Here is a 13,983-nt window from a genome sequence, read left to right as displayed (position 1 = left end):
TGAATACATTTTTGACTTTTTTTTTTTTTTTTTAAACGTTTTGACTGATCTTACTCTTCCGTAGATAAAGGAAAAGCCTTAATAAGTCATTTATATTTTACTAGCTTTGTTTTATTTGGTACATTATTTAAATTTTATTAGCACTCACGTTCTTAGTTTCACTCCATGCCAGCAGCTGCCCTTGCTGTTTCTTCTGACATTCTAACACTGCAGGAACAGCGCAGTACTAAAATCCCTTTTGGTAGTACTGAGGCTTGAAAAGAGAATTTGTTAAAAGATTAAGTGAAGTTCCCTGAAATGTGTTTATTACATTTTCTCACTTTTGTTGCTTTTAATTTTTTTTTTCCACATGGAGTTAAATTTGACTTAAATCTTTTTTTTTTTAATACATCTTTTATGATATTGGTCAAGCTACTGACTTGATCTGTTTTTGTCAATGTTTGGCAATATTCTCTGAACATCCATTTCTGAAAGTAGAGGCAACTTCTAAGCGTTCCTTCCTTTAACTTTTGCCCATATGTTATAAAAGATAGGGCTCTTGTCCAGTCTTGACTAAATATGTGAAAATATTTAAAATATTTTGGTAGGCCTTTCTTTCCAAGGATAAAGCTCCACTGATAATATAAATCGACTGTAATTTTAACTACATGTTGTTCTTGATGAACATGTTAACATTATTTGCTGAAGAGTTTCATGTTTCTGTAATACATTAATGGCATTTGAAGAAATAAAAGAATTTTACAGAATATTTCTTTTAAAAAATGATGGTTAGAAAAAGAAATATGACATTTCTAGCTGGTGGTTTATTCTTAAACATTTTGCTTCTGAAACAAAGTTTCTGGGAAACTTTGGAGGAAAACTCTTAAGATAAAGGCATTTTGTTTGCTATGGCATTACTGAAAATCTGTTTCACCACACACAGTTGTGAAGGTTTATTGATACAGGCATGTTCAAAGGACAGTTTAAGATGACCTAAACAGTGGAATTCCAGTTAAGAAAATCTTTGTGCAGTTATGCTAAAAAAGTGCAAAAAAGTCAAAATACTTTAGTGTTGTTGGCTAGCTTCTCATACAAAGATTTTTGTTATACTTTCCTTGTTGAAAAGTATACTGCTGGTTCATTCTTAAATTACATATTTTGTTTTCGCTTTTTTTTTTTTTTTTTTTTAACCAAGCTAATGGATCGATGGTTTTATCTCTCTACAGCTTTCCCATGGTTTGGCATGGACATTGGGGGGACTTTAGTGAAACTTGCATATTTTGAACCTATTGATATCACTGCAGAGGAGGAGCAAGAGGAGGTTGAAAGCTTGAAGAGTATCCGCAAATACCTGACTTCTAACGTAGCCTATGGATCCACTGGCATTCGAGACGTCCACCTTGAACTGAAGGACTTAACAATTTTTGGTCGAAGAGGAAACTTGCACTTTATTCGGTTCCCAACTCATGATTTGCCGACTTTTATCCAAATGGGAAGAAATAAAAACTTTTCAACACTACATACGGTGCTTTGTGCCACTGGAGGTGGCGCTTACAAGTTTGAAGAAGACTTTCGCACAGTAGGTAGCCTATCTTTCCTTGTACTGAAGCTGTTGTATAATAGCATTGCCGCTGGTGGGTTAGAATAAGCAATATTTTGAGGAAATGTGGAATGCTTGTTGATGATTAACTGTTAATTTGTGTTTCAGACTCTTAAGTATGTTATCTAGAAGTATTCTTTCTGCTGTCGTCATCATAGCCAAAGAGAGGGCTAGGAGGGAACTGCTGGCATTTTGATCCGATGCCAGATAACTAAGTAGCTTAAAGGTGCTTCCATATATACAGTAAAATGCAAGACACCTTTATGGAAGATGACTAATCCTTTTGTTTTTGTTTTCTTCCTGGGAAATTTACTTAAACTGCTGTGATGCTTAACTTGCTTCAGATTTTCTTTCCTGTTTAGCCTTTGGTAGTTTTCTCCAGCCTTACTTTTATGAAGGGTAATTCATATGAAAGTGGGGACCTGATTATCCTGATGAATTTAACCTAGTGGCATGTTAAGATATGAATATATATAATATATATAACAGATATTAACAGGCAGTATGAATATCTATAAAACAATCTTTTTGACTCCAAAGAGATTTTATTTTTCTGAGGTGCTTTGGTTCTTCCCTTGATGATTAAAAGTGATGCTTTGTTCAGATGGTGCTTCCATCTGAAATTACTACAGTCGTGTTATCACTAGCTGGGAATGTCACAATATTTAGTATGTGCATGTCCTTGCTTGAAAAAAGTCACAGTCCTCTTGAGGTTCCAGAAGCAAGAAGATTTTTTTTTTTTAATGTACCGAATACAAAAAGCATTGTTTCAAAATCTGCCTGTATCTCCAGTCTCCCGCCAGGCCTGTGGTTGGCCAGCACAACTGTGGAGGGGTAGCGTCACAATTTGTACAGCAGAGCTACTTAAGCTTCTAAAACCCCACAAAATTATCTTGTGTGGGTTGGACCAAATGATCCTCAGAAGTGCCTTCCAAAACCGACACTTCTGTGTTTCAGTGACTCACAATTTCCCTGACCTACTCAATTATGAAATGTGATGAACTCTTGTGCCCTGGCGTGAAGAGCCACAGTGGGCTGCAGAAAGAGGAGGGGGCGAGAAATATTGTGAGTTAGTGCGGGTGTCAGGGTCAGGCTGTGCGGCCGGGTCTGACCGTGCAGCAGGCTGCTGTCGAAAGCGAGCTTAGAAAGCTGTCTTCTGAAAATGACATCCTAGGAATGACTGATTTTTAAGAGGGGAGGGCAAGTCCAGCCCTGCCCCTACCGCTCCAACAAAAGCCTTGGAAAGGTGTGCAGGTGTGTCAGTGGACCATCATAGCCCTAGATGGAGCCTATATGGTACTTGCTGATCATTGTTGATATAGAGTGCTGAAAAAATGGTGCTGATACATGTCCGCTTATGTCAAAATTACATTGCTGAGCTTTGGGAAACAGATCTTTATACTGCCTGCCTTGCCTAATGTGAACCTAAGATCCATATCCATATCGGAGATGTTTGCACACTCAGAGTTACCTGTGAATGCTTGTTGACTTTATAGTTGAATTGGAGTTTATGAATTAGTCATCTAACTGCTTAAAGTTAGGCAATATATGTATACTCATTAATTTGTAGCATGCTTAGGTTATGTTAGGTTATGCTAACTTTTTTCCTTTTTTTTTTTCCTCTTTGACACAGATTGGAAACCTCCAGCTGCACAAACTGGATGAGCTTGACTGCCTTGTCAAAGGCTTGTTGTATATAGACTCTGTCAGCTTCAACGGGCAGGCAGAGTGCTATTACTTTGAAAATGCCTCGGAACCTGAAAGATGCCAAAAGATGCCTTTTAACCTGGATGACCCATATCCACTGCTGGTAGTTAACATTGGTTCAGGAGTCAGTATTTTATCAGTCCATTCCAAAGATGACTATAAAAGAGTAACTGGAACAAGGTAATAAATGAAAAAATGAAGTTGTTTCTGTTACTGTTTGGAACTGTAGCTTTGTGTTTACAAAATGTTGCCTCATCTTGAGTCCTACCCCCTTCTCTTATCCCCTCCTTTCTCCTTAAAGTGTGGAAAACTATTTAACCTTTAGTTTACTGATGCATCAGCTCCATAGCTTTGTTATTGAGGCGGTTTAGTCAGTATTTTCTCTGTCAGCTGATGTGTTTTGTAAGTGCTTCATATGAGTGTGTTTTATGGATTTTGGCTTAAACTTTGATAGGATTTAGTGTACTTATATGTCTTTTGCCATGTACCAATAAATATGTCCACATGTGTTTTAAAATAAATATTCAAGGACCAGCAAGAGCGGTAAGACGTGTGGCATTTCAGTCTCTTACATCTTCCAGCTGGCATTTTGATGCCTATTTGCTGCTGCTTGCTGTACAGTTAGCTTCTTGCAAGTGACTTATATCCTTTTTTACCTGATTATAGTAAGCAAAAAAGTAGAGAATTTTGTAAATTGTCTACCAAGCTGAAATAGAAGCTGGAGGGGTGGATGCATATTGGTTGTAGCATGAGAATCTCTGATCTGAAGAAATGCTGTTTAAAAGCAAGCTTTTTTTTTCTTATTAGTCTAGGTGGAGGGACCTTTCTTGGTTTATGCAGTTTGTTAACGGGCTGTGAAAGTTTTGAAGAAGCTCTGGAAATGGCATCCAAAGGAGACAGCACACATGCTGACAAGCTGGTTCGAGATATTTATGGAGGAGATTATGAAAGATTTGGCTTACCAGGATGGGCAGTAGCATCCAGGTAATAAAGAAACCTGCTATGCATCTTTTCTCATGCACAAGCCTTTTTTGAAACTTTAGCATACTGGGAAGAAGAAGAAAAAAGGAGACTTAAAATGTCAATATAGAGAAAAGTGCTTTTTGCACACTTATACTGAAGTAACATTTTCTGCCATAAAAATATATTTACTTAGGTTTTGTGAGATGTAAAGCCACGTGGTGGCATGTGACTGAAAAATTACATGTGATAAGTCATACCGATGAGCGTTTTTTTTGTTTGTTTTTCCCTCATGAGTCAGCACATGAGCTAATTACAGGAGTGATCTCAGGAGTGACAAACACAAATGAGAGAATAATAGCAGTTACTTGTTGACTTCCGAGAATCTTTTAGTAGGCCCTTTGTCCAGCTGGGAGTGACATGAAAGAGGAAGGAGAGACTTCAGTTTTTCTTTTTTTAGCATCTCTTCATTTCTGGAATGACTCTGCTTTTTTGTTATGCGGAGGTTATTACAGGCACCTGAGAATTTTTTAGCTACAAATTTGAGGGCTCTTGAACATAAACAGCCTGCACCTGCAGATGTTTGTATTTGACTGTGTTACAGAGGAATTTTGACATAACTGCTCTTTTTACTTCCATTGGGGAATCTTATGATTTTCTACCTTTAAGAAATGCAAGAAGAGTAGGCTTTCAGATTGAAACTGATCTGTACTTAACAGAGTTCAGTAAACCTTTAACCTTACTTGGTAGTAAAGAGGTTATCATTCACACAACTTAATTTTTCTTCCTTTCCCACCATCTAAATCCAGTCAGCTGAGTTTAGAAAATATATCTGCAGAGAAGATTTAATATGTACAGTTTTATACTTCTAGTTCATCTTAAGTGACCGTGTGGGTAGTTGCTGTTGTTCTCACTTATTAACACCCTTAAACTTTTATGGCTGTATGAGTCTTAGAATCCTCAGAATTCTGGCTCTTTGACCTTAGGTGTGGCATGGGTTCCTTAGTGGTAAAATGCCATGCATAGCTATAGAAACTTGTCTTGATTTTTCTTATTGTTGTTATTTATTTGTAGGAAGCAATATACTGTGGATAGGGGTGAAAATTAATTGGATTTGTACAACCTAAGTCTCAGGTTACTATTTAGTGACCTAGCCGTTTGTCAGCCCTGTGTTTTCTGGTTTTGATTGTTTTATGATGGAACACAGCCATTCAGCTCGTCTGTGTTTTTCTTCTGCTACTTTCAGAGGGTAGGTTTTAATGAAGAAGCAAACATGAGAAGCTGGAGAGTTAAGCATCTGATTTATGTATGGGCTTTGTTTGCATTGTCTAGGCTACAGTATAATTTTGCCAAGAACAAACCAAGAAAAATGCTGCTTTCTTTTGTAGATGCTTCTTCATGAAAACTGGCAGTGTAAATGAAAATTTGTTGGTAGTCATCATTTTAATGAGATTGCTATTTTACTGTATAGATATGTGCATTATGGGGTTAGTTGTCAAATTACTGCATTTAATAAGGGCTTGAAAAGTTATTTAAGAATAAATGAGATAAGTTCTGCTTTTGCATAAAAATTTCACTCTGAGATGACTAGAAATGCACCCAAATTACTAGGTACTTTTTTTTCCTATTCTAGTTTTGGGAATATGATCTACAAAGAGAAGAGAGAGTCTGTGAGTAAAGAAGACCTGGCAAGAGCCATACTGGTCACAATCACCAATAATATTGGGTCTATTGCCCGGATGTGTGCAGTAAATGAGGTAAACAATTCTAGAATTGAAGGATCTGTAGATCTTACCGGGTGGCTTCAGATTATAGGACTGCCAAAATGATAGGCCATTTGAAATCTTCTAGTCTTTTCTCAAATCAAAAAAGAACAAGTTGTATTAATGAAACTGGGATTTGGACCTGAATATTTTGAGTATTTTGACTTGATAATGGAAATTTAGTAGCAAATAAGTTTTTTGCCACTTAAAAGATCCAGACTCACTGTGTGACTCTGAGAGCTGAGTTAAAGGAGTTGGGCACCCAAATGGTGGTCTTAATCTTGACATCTAGGGAGAAGGCTGGGAGAGAAGTAAATTCATCCCCTTGCGAAACACCTGGCCGCATGGCTGGTGTCACCAATAGGGCTTGGACTTTTCTAAGCCCTGGACACTTTTTGAGGAACAAAGGCAAAATCCTTGTGATGGTGGAAGAAACATCATGCTTGCAAGGCTTGGCTCTCATGAGGGACCACTCCAACCTGTATTGGAAGAGTAACATAAGCGATCCAGACTTCTGGAGTGTTGAGGACAACTTTTTGACAGGCTGGCTAGGGAAAGCCCTGACCTGGACTTGGGAGTGAGAAAATAATGGCCAGGCATGTCAGTGGCAGCCTTGAGAATGGTAGAGTTTAAGATGCTGCGGAGAGGGGAGGTAGATCGCATAACTAAGAGCCTAGGTGGATTTAAGTTAGGAAAGGGCACCCGGAAGAGCTAGCTGATCATCCACTGATCATCCGTTAATCACATTAATCATCAACAGACGTTGAATGATTTGAGGCTTAGTGATACCTTTCTGAGCTAAAGGCCGCTCTGTGAAGAGCTTTGCATAAAGACCGTGGTCATGATACTCATATAAATCTCGTTTAACAACCTCGTTAACTTCTCTGTTTTTAAATAAGCATGAAGCTAGCAGCATGTATCAGCAATCTAAGTCATCCGTGTTGTAGGAATAGTAATTCTTGCAAAGTTACACAATTTGCATATAAAGGCTGGAGTAAATAAGTATAAGTCTAAAATAATAGAGACATACAAATTAGATATAGTCAAAGTTTTTTTTTCTTGATGTGTGCCAGCTATATCACATCATAAGATACATCTAATATGGATATGCAAACTAATATCTTGAACTGATGAATAAAGACAGAATGGATTTCTGCTTCCCAGTATTGAGCAAATTTGCTTGGTGCCATTTTGTGTGAGCTAATCAAGGTAATCAAAGGACTTAGCGTGCATTTGCTTTTGATTACAGCTCAAGTTGTCGTAATGGTCTTAGTAACAACGTGGATATTGCTATTCATTGATTTCTATTAATTCTATTCATTGACCATTCCACTTCATGTCAATTTTATTTCAGTGAATGGGGAAAATGGGAGGGGGGAGAATAAAAAGAAAATCATTTAAATAAAATTCACAACTTTGACTATGTATTTAAGTCCTAGTCTAGTTTTATCCTGAGCTGTTTTGATATGTGAAGATGAAGTGGACATCTGTTATTTCTTACTGTCTTCGGCTTCTTTACAGTGCTGCCTTGTTGCATATGGATCAAGCAGCATTGTACAGGGCTATGAAGGCATTGAGTCTTCTCTACCCAATAAAAGTACCGGTCTTTTATTTTACTTCTGTCTAAGCTTTGACTTAGTTACTGCAGATGCTTATTCAGTTAATTTGAGGTACAAATGCACATGTCTGTATAATAAAACTTTATTGATATGGTGGGACGCGTTGGACTGTTCTTCTCCACAGGCGTGCTACATGTCAATGTTGGAACCATGTTTTACTTTGTTTTGTTTTCTGCTTATTGTTTTCATACCTTAGTTTTTTCACAGGCATGTTGAATAATGAAAAGATCTAATTCCTGTGTTATATTTTTGTTCTTTTTAGAAAATAAACAGAGTTGTCTTTGTTGGCAATTTTTTACGTGTGAATACTTTGTCAATGAAGCTTCTTGCATATGCACTGGATTACTGGTCAAAAGGCCAACTGAAGGCCTTGTTCCTAGAACATGAGGTATGTTATGGTTCATTTATGCGTATGTATTGTTTTACCATGAATTAAAAATGCACATATTGAATAGCTCTCAAGTGTGATATCTGGAGATACTCAGTGTTCAGTGAACACTGAAAATGAGATGAGGTTTCTCATGCTCTGTCGATTCTCTGGGGACAGTTCTCACTGACACAAAAGGAGTTTTAGTCAGTTTAGAGTGTCTGCTCTGGCTAGATATTTGCCCAAGGACAAGGAATTTAAGTTTCAAACGAAGATTAACCTATCTTTCCTTGCTTGTAGGTAGAAACAATAGTTAAGTGTTGTATTTCAAGAGATCATGGTGGCGTCTCAGGCATGAGCATTTGAAATATTTATGTTGATCTCAGTTAAGCTCGAGCAACATACTGCAAATCAATACTGCATTTGACCAGGGTTGCTTTCATGATTCCACGGCCAGATCTTAAGCTTTTTGCAAAGTAATTTTATGCTCTGTGAGCAGTCTGCTTTTGGGCAGTAGATACAAACTGTGGATTATGCTGAGAGACGTTCCGGTTAAAATACAGAGAATCAGTATTAATGACTGGTCCAGCTGCTGGGAGACCTGTAGCTTTTTAGTAAGGGGTGGGAAATCTCCTCGAACTTTGGTCCTACAGATATTATACAGTGTTACTTCTCCTTCCCTTCAGTCAATTCTGACCACTTTTTTGCTTGTTTCCTTTATGGCCTGTCCTAACACTGACCAGTGCTCTGTTCTGGTGATAGTAATAACAGAGGGTTCCTTGTTAGTTCTACCCCTTCAGATACTTTTTGGATATATTTTGAATTCAGTATAGATTCCAAAGACTGTTGTGAAATCATTTTATATTACATATATGTAGAGTGGGAGAACATCTTCCTTTACTGCAGGGAAAGATAATCTAACAGATGAACATGGATTTTTGTGTACAGCCTAAGCATGCATTCAAAAAATGGCATTGAAGTCTGGGGATACTTTCTTTACAAACTTAAGGTGCAATTTAAGAAATCTTAACTTGCATTTTGGGAATAGCTATGGTTGGACTGTCCATTGGCAATGAGAACATGTAGTGCCTCTAGGAGGAAGAAAAAAAAGAAGAAAACAAACTGATTCATTATCCACTTTGGAATAGGAAATCTTTGGAAATCTGTCTTGGAAATCCTGCAGCATGTAGACTTTGTGGGGAATCTCTTAGAGTTAAGGATAAAATGTTTGGAAGAAGATATTTTGAAGTGTATGCTCTTTATTGTTGATCTTCCTCATACTCTGTCATTGAAATGTGTGATAAGTGCTGTGTTTAATTTTCTAGTTGAAGCTGAAATATTTATTTGTTTGTTTTGAACAGGGATACTTTGGAGCTGTTGGTGCTCTTCTTGGGTTGCCAAATTTCAGTTGAGATACCAGATGTCACTACACTGAACTGTTTTCCACCTGGATGGCACTTGTTTATGGCATTGGAAACTAAATATGGGGAGGGGAGATGAAAGCAGCAAATTTACTGCAACTGTTTTTAAATTTAAGAAGTGATAAGCTACTGAATATTGCCATTGTAAGGAAGGGGTTTATACTCTTTTGGGCATTGAAAAGTGAAATGTTAGGGTTATCATTTATGTTCTTCGGCACACATAGCCAGTATTGAACTTTTAATATGCAATACATCCTCTGAAAACAAGCTTCCAGAAGAAGGAATGACAATCCTTTAAGTGTTCAGACCCAAAATATTGTGAGTTTGCCCCTAAGGCTTTAAGCCCATATGTTTTGAATAGAATTGATGAATGAAAAATTATTTTTATTAGTTATGCTGTATTAAGAGTAAGATTTCCCTTGGGTACTTGCAGAATAAACAGCTTCAGAGTACTAGCAACAAGATGGGCAAGCTCCACACAATTGCTTCCTGCAGTAGGAATAGCAATGGGTTAACACTATTTGTTACAATAATCCTTCTGATTTGATAGAAAAATATTAATGCTTTGTTTTTCAGTGAGGAAAAATAAAAGGACAAAAGACCAGACAAAGCAAAGGAGCAAGTAGTTGTTTTGATGATTTGGTAAAGGTATGCACTTGCCCTCTTCACTTAATTGAAGATATACCATGTATTTTCAGAAGCTCTCTCCTGTCTTTGGATTAGGGTAAAGATTCAAAGAGTGAGGATTTGAGACGGTATGGCTTCCAAAATTGGTTCTCTTCTGGCTTTCAGTCTATTTTATGAGTGAAATTCTAATATCATCACTTGTCGAGGTACAACCAAGCCTTTGAGCATTGAAGATGACCCTTGTAAAACAGACTAAACTTGGGGCCTTGTAATTCTGATAGTTTGACCCATTATTTCTTTGTATGTTAGAAGAACTTGTCCATGCTACAGTTAAAATATATGATTTCTCTTTCATTTTATGGGTTCTTTAGTATCTAATAAGACATTAAAAATGAAAGCCTTTAGCTTGGATTTGGAAGTTCATTTCTGAAGGACAGCATCAGAGTTTGTATTGCAGCACCAAAAGGACCAATATTTAGTGCCCTTGTTATTATGGAACTGTTCATCATACTGTGGCCTTGGCATAAAATCCGTACTCTGGAACTGTGTTTTTTTTTTTTTTTCCTTTATACTTCAAAAATTTATAATTGTGGTTAGTGTAATAAATCTAGTCTTGAAGCCGGAATGTGAGATCTTAAATTAGTAAGAGCATTACACAGATGTTAGCTATATATTTCTTTATAGAGTAAAGAAATGACCAATTTTATGATTTTAATGTTTAATGTTTCCTATAAGTGCATGAAGAGCAACCAGACAAGAGCACATTTATGTTGGGTTTTAATATGTTTTTAAAACTGATTGCTGGATTATTCCACAGCATGGCTACATTGTATTTACAGCACTCCACCTATCCATCTACCATGTAAGAAAATTTTATGTACTATTTTCAGCCATCTGTCTTTTCTTTAAATGCAGAGTTCCATATTAATACCATTTATAAAAGAAAAAGCTCCTGTAGACATCAAGAGTGCAGTAATTTAGAGTAGCTACTTCATTAAGCCCAGTGTCAATACCAAGTACAGCTTGGTCTATTATTGCATTTTTCCGGTACTCACATTGCACTTCCATTCTTCTTGCTTTGATAGTGTTTTAGTCTAGAGAAACTAAAAAGAATGATTTACACCCACAATTCAACTAATCCATGGTAATCAGAGAAGTTGAGAAAATAGGTGGATGTGGCTTCTATGGCGTGTTTTTATAAATTCCATTACTATTTCTTTCAAGTTATGAAGAACTATGGAAGGTAAGCTTTATTTGGCTAAAATAACATCCTGAAAATTTAATATTCTGAGGATTTTGACAGTTTCTTGAAATCTTTGCATGTTGTGCTTTTTTGGGTAAATCCTTCAAGATACCTCTACCATAACTTGATTAGAAATAATTCCCTTAGTCCATATTCGTTGCTACTTCACTTCTCATATCTTGTGTTATTGAAACACAGCTGCATTTGAAGCAGTATTTGGAAATAACTTATGCCCTTAACCAGAAGCTCATGCAGGAGATGGTTAGCTGAGGACCTTGGTTAATTTAAACCCTTTGAAATTGGTGTGACGTCAAGATACGACGCTTCTAAGGTAAACTGTACAGAGTTATGAAATAAACTTCTGAAGTAATTCTCGAATAGTCGTACTGTATTGAAACTACTGTGAGAATGAAGAAGCATGCCCTACCTCTCTCTCTTCCCCTGTGCTTGGTTAAAAATTGATTTCTTTTCTGTAGCTGTAATCAGCACAACTGTTATTTATTACAGAAGCCACCAGAGAAGTGTTTGAGGCCTGCTGAAAAGCCCAAGGGTGCTGTAATCAAGCTGCATTTTTAGGTTTTGTCTCGGTTATTCTTTCTCAACTTGAAACTTGTTACTAGAGTCTCCAAAGCATGACCTGGCAATGAGTAAAAATGCTACGCGTCACAAATACGTGTAAAATTGTCTATGAAAGTTTTAATCTATCTTCTAAATAGATTGAAAAGCTTTTTCTTTTTAATACAGAATCACTGCAGTAGAGTTCTGTGGGGGGTTTTTTTGTTTTGTTTTTTTTCCTCCTCACACTTGCTATTTCCTTTCTTCATAGCTAATTGGTTGAAGTGACTTAAGAGAGAACTGATCATTGTCATGAACTGTAGTAGAAGAAACTTAGTTTTTTCTCAGGTCTACTGGTGTCTTCTCAAGTGGGACAGCTTCTTTAAAAGTTGTGATACTTCTAAAGTAGAACGTAAAGCTTGTCTTGACTGTGTAATCACTTTCAGCTCAATCAGCCATTTGAGTGCCTTTTAATTTTTTCATATAATGCCAATTTTGTTGGGACTGGGACTTGATCCAAGAGGTTTCCTGGCTCATATCACTCACCAGAGAAATTGCAATTTTGTTGGTCATAGAAATGATCCCTCCGGTCCAGTGTATTCAGTGATTCCAGGAAAATTCCATGAAGTTTCTGGCTTTTCTATTCCCAAAGCCCTTACACTTGCATTTCTTCCTGTCACCCCTCTCGCTTGAGCTTTCTAAGCATTACGCACAATTTTACTGTATCAGTATCTCCCTAAAAATCATACTAGTTTTTAGTCAGAAAAATATAAAGTATTTCTAGACAAATAAATTAATTTTATATCAAGCCATCCCAAGTTGGTATGGCTATTAAATTTAACCACTTTTTTTGAACTTTCTAGTTCTTCCTAAGCTAGCTGCCGTTTGAAAAAGAAGGGAACTTTTTTATAATATATTTTCCATATTTAGCAATCTAGAATGAACAGATCTTCAGTCATTTTTACAGAAGCTCAGAGGTTCAAATAGAAACATTTTTCCATTATTTTTAATAAGTCCTCTTCTACAATTCAGAGAGAAGCAACTCTGATACCATTTATTTGGCGGTCTGGACCAAACCTATAGTAAGGTTAAAAGTTGTTCAGATCTCCCGCCTGCCTTTTGAGGAACTTGGCCCCCTCTCCGTAGGGAGTTTTGCGGGCGTACGCTGCGGCTGTGCCACCGAGTCAGAGATGACCTCCTTTCCTAATGCGACCGTTAGGACATGACCAGAGGTCATGCAGAGAATACGAGCTTCTGTTTACTCTCAATATGTATAGTAAAAACAAAAGTTCAATTATGGTTTCGAATAATGCATTAAATATTCCTTCAGTGGTACTGTGAGATTCTTACTTGCAAATGTGTCTTTGATAACAAATGTGCAAGGTGCTTCTATTGCCTTTAAGGACTGTAATACTAGCTCTTGTCTCCATCCAGTGCAGATCTTCAGAAAGTATCCAGATAAGTTGCAGCAACTTCTCATTTTTCAGAGGCTTCAGAATAATAGCAGGATTTTGACGCTTGTAGCTAATTCAAGTGTGTTTTTTCCCTTTAGAGCAAATTTGTACTCCTTAAAGACTAGGCATGTCCTATGAATTCAGTCCATAACTTACATTAATGCCTAAATTTGCATTCAAACTAATTTTTAAACATGCCTTTCACACTGTGGAACCTGGATGGCTCTAATCTTGAGGAAACAGGTTAGTTAATTTCAGAATGGAGTCGGAGATCAATTCAGTTTCGTTCACGTACATGTAATTAAGGTAGTTTTTTCCTTGTCACTTTTTTTCCTAATAAAAGGAGTGTTTCGATCCTTTTTGGATAACATAGGCTTAAAAGTCATACGATATGCAGAGGAGTTTACTTTGGTTAAGAAGAAAACAGAATTATTGTGAGTAAGATAAAAAGTATGTGACCAAGAATGTAGGTTACAGTGCAGAGCTATAAAATATGCTTGACACATACAGCTCGAGTCTTTTTTAATGTTAACAGAAATGTTTAAGTCACAGAAAGATAATTGTAGATAAATTGCATGAATTATTTGGATTTATCAGACATAACCAAGGTTGTATAGTATGCAACAGATATGAGAGAGAAGAAAAAACTTACAGTGAGGAACTATCCCTCTGCAGTATCGAGGGATAA

At 36.8% G+C, this 13,983-nt stretch overlaps 1 protein-coding gene across 1 annotated transcript; it reads left to right on the top strand.

The window, feature by feature from the left end:
* The first annotated feature begins 1,153 nt into the window (after positions 1-1,153).
* PANK3 (pantothenate kinase 3) lies at positions 1,154-11,771 on the top strand. Its single transcript, XM_010213107.2, has 6 exons — positions 1,154-1,558; positions 3,213-3,466; positions 4,094-4,270; positions 5,880-6,003; positions 7,891-8,016; positions 9,357-11,771. Exons 1-6 carry the CDS (start codon positions 1,178-1,180, stop codon positions 9,405-9,407), a joined length of 1,113 nt encoding a protein of 370 aa, XP_010211409.2. The 5' UTR covers positions 1,154-1,177; the 3' UTR covers positions 9,408-11,771.
* Positions 11,772-13,983: the final 2,212 nt, after the last annotated feature.

The sequence above is a fragment of the Tinamus guttatus genome, unplaced genomic scaffold (assembly GCF_059628265.1).
Source record: "Tinamus guttatus ecotype Peru unplaced genomic scaffold, ASM5962826v1 Tinamus_guttatus_pri_ptg000155l, whole genome shotgun sequence".
Taxonomy (NCBI): Eukaryota; Metazoa; Chordata; class Aves; order Tinamiformes; family Tinamidae; genus Tinamus; species Tinamus guttatus.
The sequence above is the reverse complement of the archived record's forward strand: the minus strand, read 5'-3'. Positions and strand labels throughout refer to the sequence as shown.

Bases quoted from the DNA above. Each gene is read 5' to 3' on its own strand.
- PANK3 (XM_010213107.2), top strand. From the start codon at position 1,178: ATGGATCGATGGTTTTATCTCTCTACAGCTTTCCCATGGTTTGGCATG. The intron at 1,559-3,212 runs GTAGGTAGCCTA...TCTTTGACACAG, and splicing joins TTGAAGAAGACTTTCGCACA to ATTGGAAACCTCCAGCTGCA. The intron at 3,467-4,093 runs GTAATAAATGAA...TTTTCTTATTAG, and splicing joins AAAAGAGTAACTGGAACAAG to TCTAGGTGGAGGGACCTTTC.